Source organism: Episyrphus balteatus, chromosome 3 (assembly GCF_945859705.1).
Source record: "Episyrphus balteatus chromosome 3, idEpiBalt1.1, whole genome shotgun sequence".
Taxonomy (NCBI): domain Eukaryota; kingdom Metazoa; phylum Arthropoda; class Insecta; order Diptera; family Syrphidae; genus Episyrphus; species Episyrphus balteatus.
The window spans coordinates 67351793-67373602 of NC_079136.1; the positions used below are offsets into that span (position 1 = coordinate 67351793).

At 31.3% G+C, this 21810-nt stretch overlaps 2 protein-coding genes and 1 long non-coding RNA gene across 3 annotated transcripts; 2 read left to right on the plus strand and 1 right to left on the minus strand.

Moving 5' to 3' along the window:
- The first annotated feature begins 1139 nt into the window (after positions 1-1139).
- LOC129915268 (eclosion hormone) lies at positions 1140-8578 on the plus strand. Its single transcript, XM_055994756.1, has 3 exons — positions 1140-1188; positions 7880-7995; positions 8080-8578. Exons 2-3 carry the CDS (start codon positions 7887-7889, stop codon positions 8262-8264), a joined length of 294 nt encoding a protein of 97 aa, XP_055850731.1. The 5' UTR covers positions 1140-1188; positions 7880-7886; the 3' UTR covers positions 8265-8578.
- A 34-nt stretch (positions 8579-8612) lies between these two features.
- Positions 8613-10467, minus strand: LOC129915270 (uncharacterized). Its single transcript, XR_008772266.1, has 3 exons — positions 10343-10467; positions 9032-9224; positions 8613-8967 (listed from the first exon to the last, which is right to left on the minus strand). It is a non-coding gene; the product is annotated as an uncharacterized LOC129915270 (long non-coding RNA).
- Positions 10468-15933: 5466 nt separating this feature from the next.
- On the plus strand, positions 15934-21810 carry LOC129915874 (mannose-6-phosphate isomerase). The gene is made up of 3 exons (XM_055995571.1): positions 15934-16413; positions 16482-16779; positions 21093-21810. The coding sequence occupies exons 1-3, from the start codon at positions 16108-16110 to the stop codon at positions 21692-21694; spliced, it is 1206 nt and encodes a 401-aa protein (XP_055851546.1). The 5' UTR covers positions 15934-16107; the 3' UTR covers positions 21695-21810.

Consider the following 21810-nt stretch of genomic DNA (forward strand, 5'->3'; position numbering starts at 1 on the left):
GTGAACGTCTTAGTTCCTTTGTAAACTACATAATCAATAGCCTATTAGGGCGGAATTCATACTTGTCACTCAAGTTGAGAAATATCTTAAGCATTCGCTTAAGCGAATCTAAGTCATCACTGGGGTCGAAATTTTTCTCAAGTGAACGTCTGAGGAGGCTTTTTTTACTTGAGGAAACGCTTAAGTTTTTTCAGTGAGTTGACATTAAAACGAAAGTGTCATTGCGAACGACATTTTAAATACATAGTTTGTATTTATTTATATTTAAACATTTTTTTAATAATAGTGGCAAATAAAACCGAATTATTAAAAAAATGTTTTTTTTTTTATGACAGTTAATTCAAATCAGTCAAGTTTTCAAGTTTGAGACAAAATTTTCCTCAAGACCAGATTTTTCTTTACTCAAGTGACAGCCCTATTTTCAATTCCCTTGAGCGATTGCTTGAAATATTTCTCAACTTATCAGAGTTGAGAAAAATTATACGCCGCTTGATATACAAACTTGGAGCGATCTTATATTTATTTTCTTTATTTTTAAAAGCGGGATACCATCTGGACTTCAAATAAGCGTTATTTAAGAAATTAAGATATTAAGATAACAGTATTTAAGGATGCATGATTTTAAAACTTTTGAAAACCGATAATTAAATAAGCAAGATTCCAATACGGATAGCTTTCACAGATTTTTTAATTTTATGAATCATTTGCTATTGGTATCCTTTAACTTTCATGAAGAAGATTCTAAGTGTACTTTAGTTTGTACTGAGTGTACATACGTTTTTGACCACATCGACCCCACTTCCCACTATCTATTATTATCCTTTTTTTCTAACACAATTATTCTTTAAAACCATCCTTTCGCATTTGAATTTCCTGTTCTAATTAAATCATATCCTTTAACCACAGGATATATATTGAAAAAGCCCACCTTATAAGATCACAAGGATTGCACTTAAACAATTAGATGTATCTATTTGTGCTTTTGAAATAATTGTCTTAGCTTCCTTAAAGGATATTAGATATCTATCTATCTAAGTGATTTCCTTTGATTTTCTTGAAGTTCTATTTGCGATATCCTATGAAGAATTTTTCATATAAAAAGGGTTGAATTCGAATAAACGACATCAGTTCCACTTACAACTCTTATTTGTGTAGTTCCCAAGTGCTTTGTACTAAAATAATCAAAAGGTAAAGTTTGTTTTATTAATAATTCTAAAAGTCTAAATTTTTGGAAAAAAAAAATCCAAATTTGGAAATTATAAACTAAAAGTGATTTTTGTATAACGTAGAACCTTAAACTTGACGTTAATATATTATAACTAAAATCAAGTATTGTTTCTTATAAAAATAGAATAAAAAAACCCCAAATAGCTGTTTTCTAGTTTGCAAAAAATTGTTGAAAAAGATCATTAAATTATGAAATTCAGGTTTTTTTCGCAAATTCCTCAAAGAATATTCCACCACCTCACAAATCAATTAATGACACACTTTTTATCTTCGAATAAGTGTGACTTATTAGCATTAATTTATTTTTAGTTTTTTTTTTATTTCGTAGTTAATTTTAAATCTATACAAGGCATTGCTAAGAAGTCAAACTTGAATATCTGCTATAACAATAACTTTTTTTTATATTAAAGTGGATTTTTTTTTTTTGTTCTACTCGTTTCCAAAGCAGATTTATCTTAATTATATCAATATAAAAACACGTAATGTGAATTATAACGAGTGTCATTTTTATTGATTCTTTTTAAATTTTAAAACAAAAAAATAATATTTAGAAAAACGTGGTGTAAGAACAAGCTCGGTCAGAAAGTTTTGTTTCCCCCAAAAAAAAAAATGTAAATAAATAATCGATTAATAAATTTACATCAAAATACATCCTGCAACTGCAATGTAGATGTGGACCTTACTTCATTTACAAATAAAATTTTGACTTTGTTTAAGGTCTTAACTACATTGATCTCAAAAGTGCAAAAGTAAAAAAGTGATTTTTCTCAAACGTATATTGTGATGGTTTTCCCACGTGGACGACTTACAATAATGATGTAGAAGGCTTTAAAAATGCCATTGTATCTCAAAAAACTGAGTTAGTAAGAAAAAAAATTTTGTACTTTTGTACTTTTTGAAAAAGTGGCCATTGTGGTTGAACCTTAACGATTGAATTAAATTCTTCTGAAGATCCTTGCAGTCTTTATTTTTAAGAGCATTTTGCCACTAATTATATCCTTAAAGGTGGTCATATGACCTTAGTTCCATAGTATCACAGTATATGAATGGCGGTTGATTGACATGAAGAATGCTGGAATGCTGGAATGCTGGTCAACAATTTAAAAACAGTGTTCATTGACATAATATGGACGCACCGCGAATCACTTCTCTCAACTTAAGTTTCGTCAGTAAATACGTGCGGATATTAATGTCGTTTTCGATTCGCTGTCCGGAAGCATTCAGAAGCCTTCTAAAAGTGTTTTATTCGCACAAAAATGACATTTAGAACTCTTCTCAGAAGAGAAATTCTCTTCTTGATTTCAAAACAGAATTCACTCAAAATCACTAATATTTAAATAATTAAGCGTCAAACAAATTTTCCTAGTTAAAAAACAAACAAATTTTATTTGATTATTCACCAATACAGATATAAAATTTTAAAATTGAGTGGAAGCGATTCAAACTGTGGCTTGACCACTCCAAATGGTACATGCGGTTTTAATAACCGAATGATTCCAACTATAATTAATTGAAATATTATTCCTAAATTCCATTAAAAAGTTCACAGCTCAGCCCTAAATAATCACAAAATTTCAGTATACAATCGTAATATTAACTTGCATATGTCATTGATAAATAATAAAAATAGAAGCGGTCCAATATGACTTCCTTGAGGAACTCCAGATAAAACATATAATATTTATAACTTTAGATATACAATTTTTGAAGCGTATATGCCGAGTGCAGTTTTCTTAATACGATTTGATCTCGAGTTTCAGCAAAAGTAAAGATAGTGACTAACTTTGTCAAAAGCTTTACTTAAATCAACGTTAAATACATCTGTTTAGAGTTATTATTTATAAATTTTGTAAATTCAATCACATTAATTGACGGTGATTAAGAAGACAAAAAACATATTGTTCAGGTACAATATTTGCAATAGAATTTGAAAAAAATTATCTCTTGTAACATCAGAACCATAATGTTTCGACCCGAAGAAAAATCGACTATGGCCGGATGTCATTTCGGGGAAACTATACATTCCGATCGTGTTACGGCGTTCAAATTGCCAAACTGTTCGTTTCTTCTTCTAAATTTTTTTGAATATTTTTCTTCTCTATGACAGCATAGAAACTCGAAATATTCTGTTCGGGTCTTCTTCCAAGCAAATTCTGTTGATGGTAAAATACCGATTTTTTTTTGCTTTTGCTTCAAAATATTTCTGTCGAGTGAAACATTTCGGAAAACCGAAACAACGGGTGCATAGGCAATTCGTATATACTTTGCAGTTAATGTTCTGTTTTGCTCCTTCTAAGCATAAAGCATACTAGAAATCCCAATCTAAAAATACCAAGTTCTAAATGGCTCTGCTATTCTTAAAACGTCTAGGTACTATAACAGAGTTGCTAAAATTACCAACCTAAGCCTGAGAAAAGTTTCATCCAAAGTCCCCTAAGCCCAACAATACCTACTGATGGAAAAACCCCATAACGAACCATTTACATTCAGGGGATTCCGTAGCTTTCCGACTGTCTACAGGTTGTCATCATGAAGGAAGAAAAAATTGCCGTTGCTTAATTCAACTTAATAATTAAGTAAGTACAACTTAAGACAACTTCCGCAATCCAAAGCAAAAAAAAATGAGTATACCAGAATAATAACATTCGTGCCTCCACTTCACGCCCATGTTTCTCCCTTTTGAGTCTGAATCTTTGCCCCCCGTTTCGTGTTGCAGAATAATTTGCAAACCATTATTACCAATTTTATTTATTTTTGAATTGGCTGCAAGGCATAAAGACAGTACAGCTTCAATCTAGTATTAATTAAGTCCTGGTTCAGTCTTGTCAACTGAGAGCCTGTGTAGTAGCAGCATGAAGTTCCTTTTCCTTATTGTCATGCACATCATCGTTCAACGACATGTTAAACCAAATATATACTACACTCCAGACCCGGTACAAAAAAGAAGCTTTATTTTTTTTTTTTTAAACTGGATTCTTTGTCGTTCTTAACTATTTTCGATGATAATGATAAAACCACTAAATATACAACAATTTAATTCTTTAAGAATTTTTTTATGTTTTGTTTTTATTTTGTTCGCTTAACTGAAATTAATACCTGTTAAAAAAAAATTGGTAGTTTTTTGTTGATATTACTTATGTTTTTATTTTTTTATAGTGTCGGAATTGGAAACAAGTTTGTATGACATCGCGATGGTATAGCGATTTTTGTTGGAAAGATTTTTTTGATGGAGTCACACGCGTGCCCATTCTCATTCATTTATGACGAGTCTATCCGCCAACCGACTTGAGATCAAATGGAAACTACCCGGCGAATAGTTTGTTTTTTTTTTTCGTATAAAATTCATACTAGATTTTATTTCTGATGTATTGTTAACAATTTCAGTGATCTAAGTGGTTGGTAGCTAAGACATATTTTATTTAAAGAAAAAAGTGTAAAGTCGGTATTCTTTTTAATTTACGATTTTAAAAGCAAGTGAAAATTCAGCAAATAACTAAATTTTTAAATTGAAAGTGAGACTTAATTATGTAAGTTCGGTTTTATTGCTATCTAGTTCTTAACAGATCATATTTTATTGGCTAGTGTATTTTTTTTTTAAATCGGTTACTGAACAAAGTTTTGAATTTATGTGTCACTTTGACACTATTTCATAGTTCTTAAAGTTGTCGTTCTAACGCTTGATTTACCCAGATTATCAGGACTATGAAGACGCTCCTTATTGAATAACTCAGTGATTGTTTATTTTTCTGTTCAGAAAAAATGTCAATTTTGTTTAACCTGTTTGTGCGTCTAATTATATTTGAATATTATTACGGCTTAGCAATGCCACTGTCAATTCAAAGGAGTACGGACTACAGACCATTGTTTCCTTTCCATTGATTTGCGATCCACACCATACTTTCTGTGAATTCTTGAAAGAAGACTCACTGATTACCGGAGAAGTGTTATAATCAGTCTTTGTAGATCCAATGGTCTCTATAGAAGTGTTATAATCACTTTCTGTCTGTCTATCGAAGCAATTTTAAGTTGATAGTGTTTTCAATGCCATTAACGTTTCAAACTGAAGTTTCCACCAACTTACGATCCACATCAATTTTTCATTGAATGTATGGCCATTATGGAAAATTCACTGGCTACTCAAAAATTGTTATAACCAGTGTTTTATCATTTATCGAAATAATTTCCGTTGATGTTGATCGCAATGACACTTTCAATGAACCTGGATTTACGATCCACACTTTGCTCTCAGCTAATTAATGCCATATAACAGATGGACTTATCTGTAAAAATTAGTGTTGAAATCAGTTTTTATCTGTCTATAGAAGATATATTAAATGATAGTATTGGCAGTTCTATTGACATTTTAAAGATGTACGAAACAGATTTTCTGCCAACTTACGATCCACACCAAACTTTCTATTGAAAAAAAGGTGTTGTAACCATTTAATTTCATTCTGCAATAGTTATCTTCTTTGATTGGATGGCAATGACTGAATCAAATACGATCCTCAGATTTAATCGACTCACGATCCACACCAAATTTTCGACTAGTGTACAGCAACAATGTCGATCCACTGATCTCTTAAAAAGTGTTATAACCACTCTATTTCTATCTATCGAACTCAAACTGTCTGCAAATGCAATGCGACATACGTCACATTCACTGATCTCAAAAAAACTGTTATATAATCAGTTTCTGTCAGTGCCATTATCGTTTCAAAAAGTTCCAACTAACGTTCCACACCAATTTTGTTTGTAAATGAATAGCTGCATGCCAGATTCACTGATCTCTAAAGAACTCTTATACATCAGTTTTTTTGTCATCAACTTACGATCCACACCAAATTTTCTGTTCTGCGAATGAGTTGCTACAATTGTTTGTATAACAGTACAATAAAGCGTATTTTCTTTCTTTTTATAAATGAAAGAATGTTTTATTTTCAATTTCATTTTCAGTATAAGTAAAGGTAAAAATTGATATATGTAGCCACAATCCTCATATCAAATAGTAACTTTCTGTGTATGTATTGACATTTGATAGACTTCTTGTGGATTTCTGAAAGCTAAATGCTTCCGCGGAAGAGTCTCAAGGAATCTGTTTTGGAAAACCACATCCACCGCGATACTCCACAAAGGGCCTTCCTCAATGAATTATCGATGCCTGCTAAAATTGATACGAGGGCTTGACAATACCGCGCGGTTTCCATAAACTCAGTCGCCTTTGATAGTTTATTGGAAACATCATTCCATTCTTCATTTTTACTAACATTAGCATCTTTTGTTCGCACACAACAAAGGATAATCATTATTTTTTATTTAAGTTATACTTCACAAACTAGAGAAAGGTACTCCAAACCGGAACGTCAACGTTCAGGTGTAGAATTTTATTCATACAAGTTTGTAGCGTTACCAATACCATTAGCGCATACCTTCTCTATGTGTTCCTTCCTATACCTCGATTTTAAACCACTTGTTGAATAGCTTTAAAGTGTTTTAACTGTTTCTTGGCTTTTCCCAAGTAAATTCTACATTTTCTCCAAACGTCATCAATTACCTATGTTTTATCATCATTAGGGGAAGGTGGCCTAAAATGGCCCCCCTAAGAAAAATGTCCTATATCTCGAAAAACAGTAGCAATCAAACTTAAATGCTATATACTTTTCAAAGTTTAATATATTACTCTCACATTTTTTTCATTTGCGAGTTGAAAAAGTTCCAAAAAGTATTTAATTTTTTTAATTTTCAAGACGTCTACAAATTTCACTGATCAAATTTACCCGGGTAAAATGGCACACTGTCCAAACATACGTGATTTTAAATGCAAAATTGAATCAAAGGGCTTCTTTTCCATTTTCTTGGAACAAGTGGTGATTAATCGCCCGGGATCTTTCATCGAGTCATTCAAAACCCAGTTCATGTTGGTTGCTCGTCTCTTTTTTGTAGTTTTTGCAACTTTGAGTGTTTTGGAAGCCTTTTTCTAGGTTTTTGACGGAATCAAGGGCTTTCCTGAGTCCAGGACTTCCTCTCTGTACATCGTTCACAAATAGCAACTATTTTCACTTTTAAAAATTGAAAATGTGAAAAAAAAATTTAAAATGACATGCGAAATAGGTATGCCATTTTACCCGAGCACTAAGTAGGCCATTTTGCCCATTTTGAGTTTTTTTCAATTTAATTTTTACACCAAAAAATTTAAAATCGTTTTAAACCAACTTATTTCAGTTAATTAATAAGAAATATACTTCATGCGTACACACATTAACTTCTTTTTCCAAAATACAATGTTTTTTATACTTTTTTTTTGCAAAAAAAAATTCACAAAATTTTAACGAGTGTACTTTTTCATGTGGATAGAGACAGTTTGACCTGTCAAATTTCAAATAATGGCTTGAAGTTCCTGAAATTTCGTATATGTTGGTTTTGCCAGATAAACTAAAGAATCGCGTTCATAAAACTTTCTAATTATTTTCGATTCTACGATTTCTAGCAAGGGGGCCATTTTATCTTGGGGTGCCATTTTAGGCCACTTTCCCCTACTATCATAAAAATTAAGCGCTAATCGCATTTAATTTTTTTAAAACATGGGTTTTTCTTTAACCATTCATTAATCAAAACCTTTAAAACCAATTTAAAATTCATCTTTTAATTTCAGATTAAACATGTTTGCATCAAAAACTGTCATTATTGCTGCCATCGTTGTCGTCATTGCCATGTGCTTTACCACATCAACAAATGGCATTCCAGCCATTGGCTATGGAAAACGATTTGGTATAATTTAACATTTTTATGAAATAAATATAAGATAAAATCATTAATCTTCTTGTCTTCACATTAACTTTTAAATATTTATAGATACCATGGGTGGATTGGATTATATTCAAGTTTGTCTTAATAATTGTGCACAATGCAAGAAGATGTTTGGTGACTACTTCCAAGGACAAACATGCGCTGAATCATGCTTGAAGTTCAAAGGAAAAGCCATCCCCGATTGCGAAGATATTGGTTCGATTGCGCCATTCCTCAACACCTTCGAATAAATTTATTCGTGATTTAAAAAACAAAACAAAAAAAAAAAAAAACCAATGACACTCTTCTGGATTAACTATATTTTTAACTTTTTAAAATTTATTGCTTTATAGTAGCTTATGGCATATGGGCTTCTTTTTTATGTCGTTTGTGACTGAAATTCATGTGCTGTTTTTTGTTGCGCTTTGGATTATTTATTTATTAATTTATATTTAAAAAGTAAAAAAAAAAGAAGAAGAATTTTAAGTCACATTGTGAAGTGACAGTATTAACAGTAAGAGACTGCATAGTTCCTATTTACATTTATAAGTTTAATAATGAAAGAATACTCAATAAAAAAAAAATAGTTTAAATACTAATTAAAATTGTTTCATTTTACTGCTGTGTTCGCAATTTAAGGTAACATAGCCATTTTCCGCAATGTTATAACACTTCTTATAAACAACATTTTTATTTTCTTAAAAACGGAAATACAAATTTTCAATGATGCATAACTGGCCTCTTACCAAAAAATCCATATTAAATTTTCAAAATGGCCACTCAAATGTTAATCTTACTTATGTACTTATAACGCTACAATAGTTTTTGGCAGGCAGACCATAGTTCCTATTCTCATTATTTGCACGTTGTCCACGTGCACTGTGGCGTATACGTGCTTTATTTTGTATTTATTTATTGGTGTTTTCTTTAAACTGCATCTGCAAGAGTAGGGATCTGTAATGTTATGTAACGCAATAGTTAAAAAAATGTAAATTGTTACCTATTTCAAAATACATACCAAGTTTACCAAGTTTGGACTAAATCGTCTTACTGGTTTCGGCTGTTGCCTGATTAATAACGTTTTTATTTTCAAAATTGTCGATAATTTACAATACTGCAGTTTTGTATTTAACTAATGCAAAAAAAAAGAAATACCGATGACACTTGGGATACGAACCCAAAACGCGAGTTTTCCAATTTACGTGAGTAGCCTAAAATAAAACAAATTCACATTAAATATGTTGGGGTAGTTTTTAAGAAAATTTGGGTTACATATGAGGTAAACCAAAATTTATTTATTACTTTGAATGTGTTAAATTTCTTAATCAAATACTAGATTTAGAGCCAATTTTTCAATCTTCTAATAAACAGTCAGTTAACTGTTCGACGAATAAACTTATTAGGCTCATAAACAATCAGATAAAAACATTGAATTTTTCAATCAAGAATAATTTATTCTACAGAATAACAAAACAAAATTGTCAAACTCAAAAATATTTAAAATTAAACGTCATTTTTATTCATGATTGTTTTTGTTTTCTTGTGTTCCACTGTATTTTTTTCAAAATTCTTTCAAAACAGCTTTGACAACTGACACAATATTTTTATTGAGATTATTCCTTAGAATAATTTTTATTCGTCTCTGAAAGAAGCAGATAGTTTTATTCTTAGGAATAATCTGTTGAAAAATTGATTTTTTCTCTATCCTTAGGAATAAGTACTAACTGACTGTTTAACTGACTATTGAAAAATTGGCCCTTATTGAAATTTAATATGATTGTTTTTTCACAAACAACTACAAAAAAGAAGGTTTTTTTGCACTTACAACTAGATATAACCCCTTAAGTTAGTGCAAGTTCAGATTTTTTTATTTTTTATCAGAAAGAAGGTTACCAAATTCATTTTTCTGAACCAAAATAATTTTAAATATGTACTTTTTAGGTACTTATAAGTTAAAACCTTAAATCTAGGCACAAAAAAATGTATTTCTATTTTGAAATGGCTTCCATTTTCGTTTACGTTCTTAAATACAGTTTGATTAAAATTTAATTTTCTTGTATTAAAAAAAAAAAATTTTTTTAACCTTCCGATAACAACATACTTTTTGGTTGTCCTAGGTCCTAGGATTAAATGTAAAAAAATACTTTAAGGTATAATAAAATTATTTATTTAGTCATAACACTTCATAGGGTTTAACAGAATCAGAAAATAGATACTTCATTAAAAAAAATAATAATTGTCAACAAAGAAAGAAAAATCAAGTCTGGGGTGTTATAGCACCCCTGTTGTTATCCGAAGTTTAAGGCAAGTATTTAATTTCAATTCTTACCCAGATAAAGTTATAATTTAGTTGCAAAATAATTAGTTTTTAATTTAAATTTTGTTATATTTCAATACTTTTGATTACATTTTGATGTTTTCTAATTGAAATGAATACAAAAAAAATACTAAAACACTGAGTAATAAAATCGCAAAATTAAAAACAAATTGTTTTGTATTGAAAAGGCCTAATAAATCCAAAGGTTGTCTTAAAAAGTACGACAGAATTTTTAACAGTGTAGATATAAAGACTGATGCTCTGTCACTGTCATTTCCCCTAAGCCTGAATAAGTTAATCGGCGGGGTTGGACAATGAAAATTTATTTTTTTTAAAAAGGAATGCCAAAGGGATTAACAAGTAGAACCATCTTGTGCTCATTATTGTAAAACAGTATTGTTATTGTATGAACTCGTGGTAAACCTGGTTGATGTTAAAGCTAAAGCCTATAGTACGCAGCTGCAAAGTTAAGAGCGAACATGTTAAGAAAAAAGTAGGGGGAAGTGGTCACCCTTCGTACAGTTTTTACTTATTTATTTTTAGTTATTTATTTACTCACTCCAGCTTCGAGAAAATGGACTTTATTTGTAAAATGTATATTATTACACTTTACAAAAAAATTTGACACTTCTAAGTCAAAGGCTTAAATAGTTATAGCCATTTTACTGGGATTAGATTTTTGTACGAATCCTCCCCACCCGTGGGGTACCCTCTTACAGCACACGGGGTACATTCGTACAGGATATTTAAAACGTTAATTTGACTAACTTTTGATTTGTCAAATGCCAAATTTGAGTTTTAAAACATTTAATTACTTATTAATTTATTAATTAATTGAAATTGACTCAGAAAAAAACAAAAGCAAATAAAAAACTCAATTTTTCACGATTCGACGATTCTGAAACAAATTATTATTTACATATATAAAAATACCAACCTTAATTTACTATAGAATGCGAAAAACTTATTATAGAGGTTTAAATTTCATTTCAATAAAACTGTAACTCCGTGTTTTGATTTTTATCTGATCAAGAAAATTTACTGGCGGGCATACGTATGCGTACGAATGTGCCCCATGTTTGACTGTACGAATGCTCCCCAAGCTGTACATAATGCAGAAAAATCGATTTTTGAAAAAATGTACTGAGATTTTGCAATATTTATAATTAAAACACAAATTTAACACTTTAAACTACAATTCTTCATTACTGTTTAGCCAAAAACATACTTAACTTAAACACAACATGACATCAAATGTACATAAAAAAATTACTCAGAGCACTAAAAAACACTAAAAGTCTTGTGGCGACCGAATCCGTTGCACTTAGGATTCAAAATTTATCTAGCAGCTCGGCGCCTACTATGTCTATGCACACTAGTAAGCACGTGTTTGAATACGGTTTAGTTTTTGTTTTAAGCTCACTGTACGAAGGGTGACCGTGTACGAAGGGTGACCACTTCCCCCTACCATCTAGTATCATGTCAAAGTCAAAATAATTTAAATACAGATACAAAAAATCAAGAAATACCATCAGAAAATTGGCGATTAGAGCATATACTACTAGCCCCGTATAGTTTCAACAACTTTAAATTAATGTAACAGGACGGATTTTTATATTTTGTATTTCTAAAAATGACGTCCGTGTCAAAATTGTTAACAAAAAATAAGTAAAATGTCGGATGCTAGCTTCTTTTTTCCTGTAACATTAGTGTTTTGACCATCAGTAGCGCGCATTTCAACTGTACCATGTACCAATCGCCAAAAGGTTTTAAGACAAAAACCAATAAATCAAATTTCGTTCAAGTTTTCGTTGTGCTATTTTTGTATAAAAAATTTAGTTTCTCTTAGGGCTAGTTGTACAAATATTTAATCCGTGGTTCAGAAACCAGAAGCCATTTATTTTTTTTGTATACAAGATAGCTAAAAAACGCCCCCATAGGCGGTCTTGCCCTCACTTTCCCTATGTCAGCTATTACACAAAGCCTCAAGAGGCGCGCCTCTTTTCAAATATAATGAGTGCAAAAGAGAAAAAAGATGAAAGAAAAAATTATCCGACCGGAGAGTCGTGGGTCGAAATTCTGAGACTCTTTTTTGACTATTTCTTTTTCCACTTTTTCTTTTTTCAACATTCCCTTTCATTTCTTTTTACTTCTTGCTGCAATACAACAACAACAAATTTTAAATCAAAAGAGAAATCGTTGCGTTTCTGCGTGAACCACGTATCTACACAGAAAATTTTGTTCAGTTCTTAAAAGAAATATACATTTTTCTTGAAATTAAAAATATGAATGGAACAAGAGGAAATCAAGTTACGTTTAAGACATATTGCTTGAGTTGTTTTTAAATTAAAACCCGTGTATCTTTTCTTTCTGTAAGTTTGAGAGCCATTTTTAAGAGAAAAAACAAATCTTTAAAAAAATGTACTTACGAGGTTCAAACAGAAACGGGACGAAATGTCAAATTTGAGTCCTTGAATCAAGAGGCATCGTGTAATAGGGGGGTTCACATTGACCAACTTACCGGTCAGACCAGCCGCCATTTGGTCTGATCTGATGCCTTTTTGTTAATGTGAACACCTATCTGACTGCCTGTCCGGTTTGCCGGATGGATTTCAAAAAATTTTGATTTTTTGGTGGTCGGACGGACATGTTAGCCCGACAAACAATTTTGTTTCTACAGATGCAATTGTTGCTTCTGTAAAGCATTATAGAAGCAAAATTGTTAGTAGTGAGTCAATTGAAAGACATGTCTGTCCGGCAGACAGTGAGAATCCATTCTCTTTAATTTGAGAGCAGAATAGACAAAAGATACATTAAAAATAAGCTGAAAAATGGGTTTTGATGAAAATTGTCTGATGAGTGTGAACGAAAAATATAATTCGGCCATCAGGCCAAATGACAATCGGTCTGTCCGGTAAGTTGGTCAATGTGAACCCCCCTAATAGTACGTGCCTCAAGAATGATTATCAAAAGAACATTCGAAAAAAGAGTCAAGCCTCTTGAGGTTTCGTGTACTTACCATTAGACCATGCTCGAATATTAAAGATGAGTGGAAAATTGTGAGGTAATTGAAACCTAACATTGAAATGCAATACTTTTTTTTAATGCGTTACAAACATTGCATATCTGCAGGATAAAAACTTTGCATACTTACAAGAACCTCTTGGAACAGGTCTTATAGAGGCCTTCTGTCACTTGAAAATACAAGGCTTCTTTAGAACGGTTCAAACAGGTCTTATAAAGGTCTTCTATAACTGATCTTAACACTTCTAGATAGCCTTAAGGAGATCTCCTTTCTTTCCAAAATGGATGACTTGAGTAAGTAAGCCTTAAACTAAACGTATACAAACTACCCAAGTAACAATTTTACTTGCATAAGGTCCATTTTCTTCGATTCGGCAAGCTATAGTTTGTATAAGTTCAGTTTAAGGCTTACTTACGCAAATCATCCATTTTGGAAACAAAGGAGGTCTCCTTAAGGAAATCTGGAAGTGTTTAGAAGAAGCCTTGTAAATATAAGTTAAAGAAGACCTTCATAAGACCTGTTTGAACCGTTTTAAAGAAGCCTTCTATTTTCAAGTGACAGAAGGCTTTCATAAGACCTGTTCCAAGAGGTTCTTGTAAGTATGCAATGTTTACATCTCTCAAGTATGCACTGTTTTTCACCAATAAGTATGCAAAGCTTTTATCCTGCAGATATGCAACGTTTGAAAAAAACATTGCATTTTTATGTGAGGTTTCAATTAGCTCCCTTTTTGCCACTCATCTCTAATATTCGAGTATGGTCTACTGGTAAGGTGCTGGCTTGGTATGCAGAGGTACGTGGGATCGATTCCTGGCGGGGCCATTTGTGAAATAAAAAAAAATGTGTTCTTTTTCAATTAAAATAAAATTCTTCCCATTTCAGAACGACAGGAAAAGCATTGACATGGCCAAAAAAGAAGAAAAAACAAAATAGAAAAAAATTTAAAGAAAAAAAAATCAATAAAATCTTTTTTTTTTTATTCATAAATTCAACATCTTATAACAACCTCCATAAGGCCTTATTATAACATCCAATGCAAATGATAGTTTCCTTAGCGAAGCTATAGTTTCCCTAAAATGTTTCGTTGTTTTGTAAAAAGGCCTGCATAAGGTCGTTTTACGCTGTTCGTCACAAGCTATTAGCTTGTGGATTGCCTGTGGAGGAAGGTCTTGGGGAAATTCGGTAATGTGCGCCAAAATGATTTGCATAAGACATGTCCTTCTTCTTAAACAAGTCAAAAAATAGCTTGCATTGACCCTTATAAAAAGCTAAATTGTTACTTGGGTATAGCTTGTCGAATCGAACAAAATGGACCTTATGCAAGTAAAATTGTTACTTGGGTCAATTTTATGATTGTAAAATTATAATAATAATATGTGTTTATATCTAAATCAGGAGTCGAACTACGGCATACGTTCGTTAACGTATTGACGCTTTATGTCTCTATCATTTTCTTCTAAATAAATAGAGTAGTTCGACCCCAGGTTTAAAACATATCAAAAAGTATAATAATACCTGTGTAATTTGTCTTCAAAAAGTGTAGCGAATCGCAAGAAAACAACAACAAAGACTATTATTATTATCATTTTACAATAATAAAATTGATACTCCTTCATATAAAATTAATTCGTAAAATAAATGTTTTTCGAGGTGTTTTTTTTTTTTTTTCTAATGTCGTTTTCCAAAATTGAAGGAAAGACACTCGTAGCTATATAATCACTCCAAAAGGAGTGATTTCAAATTCCAAAATTGAAAAAGGAGTGAATTTTTGGAGTGAATCCTTCACTCCCAAAATTTTGAAGGAGTGACGGAGTGATTACCAATACTTCTACATTTGGCTTCATGGACTGCTTGTCAAATTGTTGGGTGGCTGTTTTAATTTTTTTTTTGTGAAGGAAATTATATTTATTTACAAAAAAAACTCAATAAAGTATTGTAAAAAATCACCAAAAGTGAATTTAAAAAATTGTGTTATTATTTTATTCATTATTTCGTATTACAAACACATGCAAAGCAAACGTCAAATCACTCCACTTGTCAAATTCTTCGTGAACAAATTCCAAAATTGCACGAAAAAAGAGTGATTCACTCCCATAATTTTGGAAAACGACATTATGGAAACTACATTGAACTGCAAATCGGAAAATAATCTATCGGCCGTATTCTGCTATTCGATTCACGTGAAAGTCTAAAATAAGAATTGTTTAAATGGGGGTTAAAATCGAACTTAAACAATTTGTTTTTCTTTAAAATTTCTAAGACAGACGGAAACAACGTTTTGTTTTCGAAATTAAGCGTTTTTTCAAAGCCATGTTGATGTGGTAAAGGAAGGAAATCCTTCGATTCACGTGAATCGAATAGCAGAATACGGGTGTATATCACTTTAAGGTTTTGGCGCTATCCACCAGGTGCCGTGATTCCAAGTGTCCATAGCCAAAAAAAAACTAGCAAAATCGCTTCGTTTAAATGTTCTCTACTAAACTCTTTTAACATATCCAAAACTTCCACTTGTGTGATGACCTTAATTAAATGAACTGTCAAATCAGCTGTCAACGAAATGTCATAGAAATGTATTTTTTTTTATAAATTTGCTTGAACTTTGATAACTCGTAAAAATAAAATATATGCGTTGATAAGAGATAACCAACAAAAAAAAAATCCTTTCACTATTCTCATTTGTGGAGATTTAACCTTGTGAATGACCTATCATTCTTTCCACGTCTACATTACCCTAAACAACTAAACCAAAACCATGGAATTAGTAGGAAAAGTAAACAACTACGATTGGGGTAAACTTGGAACACAATCAGAAGCTGCTAAACTAGCCGCTTTAAATTCGGCGGATTTCAATGCCGATGAAAATGTTCCATATTCTGAGTTGTGGATGGGTGACCATCCAAGTGGACCATCTGTCATAAAATCCAGTAAAGAAGAATTGGGCAAATTTATTGCCAAAAACAATGGCACTGGAATCATTGGTGGACTTGATAAACTTCCATTCCTTTTTAAAGTTTTAAGTATTAGAAAGGCATTGAGTATACAAGTCCACCCTAATAAGGTAAGCTGAAGGAATAGTTTCAAGGAGCAATCGCTAAGGTTTTTTTTTTTTTTTTGTTTTGAATGAAGAAAGAAGCTGAGAGGTTGTTTGTTGAACGTCCTGAAGTTTTTAAGGATCCTAACCACAAACCGGAGATTGCAATTGCACTAACTCCATTTGTTGCTCTTTGTGGCTTTCGAACAAACGAAGATATTCAGGAGCTTTGCCAGAAACTACCTCCTCTTGAGGAACTTCTTGGCTCTGAAAATGTTAAACTCCTTCAGAGTGGTTCTAAAGGTTTGAGAACCTGCTTTGAATCTCTTATGAATTCGCCTGTCGACCGAACAAATGCTTGCATCGAAGCAATTGCAAACAACTATACCTCAGGTAAGTTTGGTTTTTATCCTGGGCCCTATTTCATAAAACTACAAGACAAGATTGTAAATTATCAGAAAAAATTCTGTTTCATAAAGACTTCAAAAAGACTAATAAACTACAAGTATCGTAGACTTGTAAATACAAGGAAATTTACAAGTGTGGCGAATGGAATGATTCTGTTTCATAAAAGTATTTGCTCAGAAATTTATAAGTGATAGACTTGTAACTACAAGCGAATTTTATACAAATGTAGTAGAAAGACTTGTAAAAAATTAAATTCACGACTGCGTCGCACAAACTTGCTCTAAGGGTTAAAGTTGCTAAAATTCTTAAGAGTTTTTATATAGAAATTTAGAAAATTTATATGTACACTCCTGCTCAAATTTAACGCACATCATATTTATTTTACAGAAAATTCCTACTATTACTTTGTCTCACAGTATCGTGGTTATTTTCTCAAATGAGACAGGAGTGATCTTAAATTGAAGGTATGGAGTAAAATGTTTGTGGGGAAGATTTGGAGAGATATGCTGAAGTCTATCTGTCAACCCGCTAACCTTTTAGAGATGAGTCATAAATTTTCATGAAGTAAATTTGCTTTACAACACCTACGGAGTTAGTGAGCTCTCCTAGACCTACTTTAAATACCCAAAAATACTTGACTGATATCCTCGAACACCATGCGGTTCCAATCACCCCTAGATTTGGTCCACAGTTCAGTCTGATGCACGATAATGCATGCTAGAGTGGTTTGAAAATATCTTCAAGATTAAAATATGCCACCCTTGAATTGACCACACAGATATTCGGATTTCAATTCAATAGAACATGTCTAGGAAATGTTGAAAAAATTGCATTTGCGGCCGAAATCCACCTCCAAGCATTCTTGATCCACATAAAATTGGAGTGAAAGAAAAGTTACAATAAAACCTTCAAATGTTAATTCGTGGAATGAATAGATGACTCCAAGTTGTCATAAGCGCTAGAGGAGACAATGCCAAGTATTGAATAAAATTATTGGAAAGAACTGTCACGTGCTTCCATTTTAAAAAAATTTTTTTCTTAAAAAACAAAAATTATTTTAATATCAGTTTTCAGACCTTAAATTGCTAAATTTGGTTCATCTTTTTTTTGGTTGATAATACTGTTGCAGTTTAGCATTTTTCTGACTTGCTTAATAATAACCAAACACAAAAAAATACAACAAATAATTTAAAAGCCATTTTAAATAAGATGTAGGGGTATGACTAAAGAAGAAAAAAGTGTGCGTTAATTTTGAGCAGGAGTGTATATAAAAAAAAAAATTCGTTTTTCAAAGGAAAAAATGACATCTAAAATCGAATTGAGCTCCAAAATCAGTATGCAATTTAATTTCTTTTATTGAGATGCATTTTTAGAAAAAATGTTTTCAAAATCGTTACAGCTGTTTTTTTAAACTTATTTTTTTTAAATGATTTTTGGACAAAAAAAAATTCAAAAATAAAATTGGTATGGGCCAAAATACTATTTAGTGCCTAAAAAAATGTCCCTTTTTTTAATTTCATTTTTCTTGAAGAAAAATTAGAAATTAGTAGAAAAACTATATTGAGTTATTCAATTAAAAAGTTAAAGTGACCTCAACTCCATATGCGTTTCGCCCAGGTATGACAGTGGGCTCATCAGTTAGATGCTGTCATACCTTTACTAAGGCGCAAAATTTTGGTCCATGAATACAGACACTTATAAAAATCATAACCTGAATAGACTGTGAATTTTAATATTTTAGAGGAACATGGTTACATTCTTGCACCTAAAAACAATTGCCCGTGTTCATTCATGGACCAAAATTTTGCGTCTTAGTAAAGGTATGACAGCATCTAACTGATGAGCCCACTGTCATACCTGGGCGAAACGCATATGGAGTTGAGGTCACTTTAACTTTTTAATTGAATTATTATTCAATCACTCGGCTTAAAAATAAAAATAATTTTCATTATTTTTTCACTTTGTATATATTGAGTTATAAAATTAACATTATTTACTTTTACAATTGAATCATTTATTTTCAAAATATGATAAGTCCATGATTTTAAATTTTTGATGTGTGTAGCAAAATTTATAAAAAATATATTCTGTAGAACTTTTGCCTAGGTACAGAATACCGTTTCGTTTTTAATAAAAAGTTTGGAGCTATAGTTCAAAAGATAAAAAATAAAAACGCTTTTAGACTTATCATACTTTGAAAATTAACGGATGTGAAATTAGTTTTAAAATGGGTACACAATTTTGCTTTCATCCCAAGTCTATCAAAAAATTGTATGTGAGATTAAAATATAATGTCCGGAGTGCTTCTTTAACTTTAAAGACGCTTTAAACTTAAGATTTTCAGCCAGTAGGTTAATATAGCATTTACACATAAAAAAGCTGTTGTTTATTTTCAAAAGATGATAAGTCCGGGAACTATCCTGTTTTTGATACTAAAAAAATATTTCGCTTAGCTGAAATATCGGATATAGATGGAGTAGATACTTCATTATTTTGAAGATAGACGTGGTTATCTCTAGAGTAACAATTTAGTCAAAAAAACGAATTTTGAAAAAAAGTGGACTTATCATGTTTTGAAAATAAATGATTTTGAAACCCAAATTTAGATCGAATTGTGATTTACAACCGTATATACATATAGTTTCAAATATAAATATCAGAGAGCTTAATTATATGATTTTACAAATAAAACTGAAATTTGCAGTAAAGTAACGCAGTTGTTTGGTTTTGATCACTTTCTGTTTAAACTGTCCTAAATATAAAAAATCATTCAAAACATCGGTGCAAATGTTATTTTATAATAGATTAAAGTATAATCAATCATTCTATGTTAACTAAAATATATGAAAATAAATTGATAAAAATGTCCATTTTTTTTTTTTTTCAAAATTCACTGTCCAAAGGGACAACTTTTTATGCACTAAATAGTATTTTGGACCGCATACCATTTTGTAGGAATTTCTAATTAACTTCAAGAACTAAAATTTCAAAAAAAATTCAATGTCTTACTTTCGAAAAGGAGAATGGGCATTTTGGACGTTGAGCGGCGATTAATAAAATTGGTATCAAATGAAAGGACTATAACTTAGGAAAAACTTTTACTATGGACGTTTCGCAGTATTGCGTTAAGAATGTAAGAAAATACAGTATTAGTATAATGCATTATTCAATGTATGAACGACAAATTGGTTTATATTTTTATTTGGAACATAAAATATGATGCTCTGTCATTTTCCCTGAGTCTGAAGTCATTACTCTTGAAAATCCGACCAATAGAACTCATAACATAAGATTTTTAAGACAACCACTTCAAGATTTTTTTCGAAAGTTTTCAAACAATTCAAACTAACAAAAAATTGAATAACGAAACTCTCAAAATAGTCTTAAAACTGTTGTTTTAAAATGCTTATAGTTTGGGTTCTAGTGGTTGGATATTCAAGACAAAGGTCTTCAGATTTAGTGAAAATGAGAGAGTATTGTATTTTGCACTTAAAAAACACACATAAGATACAACTTTGAGACAATCTGCATAAAGTGTTATATGCAAAAATGCATTTTAGCATTTTTTGGAGTACGTCACAAGGATAAAACTTCCCCACAGTATATGTTAACCTCAATTACATCAAAAAATAACAAATTCATTCCTGGCCGCGCAACGTCCACATTCCATACAAACTTTTCAAAAAAAAAAACATTTTTTTAAATATCCAAAAATTATTTCTTTTTTTTTTCAAAATTTTATTTCTGATTTATATTATAATTATACAAGGTGATTCAGGAGCGATGTGCCAAAAAGCTAGAGCGTGTAGGTTGGGTGAAGACAAGAAAAAAATTGCATGGGAGAGGTAGTCTATTCCCCTTCGTTTAGCGGGGAGAGGCAATTTAAAAAAAAGACATAATTTGAAAAAATTATTAAAAATTAACGGTTACACCTACAATAACGTGTTATACCTTTCTGTAAAGCCAAAAACCTAGTATTTCTGCTTCAGAAAGTTCGAATGTTTGCAAGTTACACTTGCAGTTTTTTTTTTAGAAGCAAAATAATTTGAATTGGACTACAAATAAATGAATTTTTTTATGAAACAGAAAACTAAGGTCCATTTTCTTCACTCGGAGTTGAACATAACTTGAGAATTTTCAATATAAAAATTCTCAAGTTTTGTTCAACTCCGAGTGAAGAAAATGGACCTAAAACTCCATACTTTATTTGTGCTTATACAAGACTACAAGTACAACACTAATAGTTTAATGAAATTGGCCCCTGGTGTAGACAAATAAACGTAACAATTTCTTCCCAGTTTTGCAGGAAAGAGGAATGCTCGACATGTTCAATAAAATCAAAAAAGACTTCCCTGGCGATTCAGGACTCTTGGCCTTATTTTTTGTCAATCTCATTCGTCTGCAACCAGGTGAAGCGATATTCCTTGCTGCCAATGAAATCCATGCTTACCTCGAGGGCGATTGCATTGAATGCATGTCATGTTCGGACAATGTAGTCCGTGCTGGACTCACTCCAAAGTTGAAAGACATTCCGTGCCTTATTCAAATGTTAAATTTTGAAGGTTCGCCACCAGAGAAGAATCTATTCAAACCAATTAAAGTTGATGAATGTCTCGAAAGATTTGCTCCTCCAATTGAAGATTTTGCTGTTGACAAGTTGTCAATTCCAAAATCGGAAAAGGAATATAAATTGAAAGCAGAGAAGTACGGTGGAATATTGTTGGTGTTGAATGGAGAAAGACAACTTGTGTTTGCTAATGGCGATGAATTGGCAGTGACAAGAGGATCGATTGTTTTTATTCCTGGAAATGTTGGAGATAGTTTGACATTAAAAGTGAAAGAAGGAAATGGCAGTGATTTCCAGGGATACATTGCAAAGTATAACAGTTACTTGAATTAAGAGATTATTACTTTGTTTATAAGTTTATTAATTTGTTTGTTATTTTATTTGAAAATAATTTAATGTAATCTTTTATATGGTTTCTACCTAGTGTTTTTAAATTTATAAATGATTAA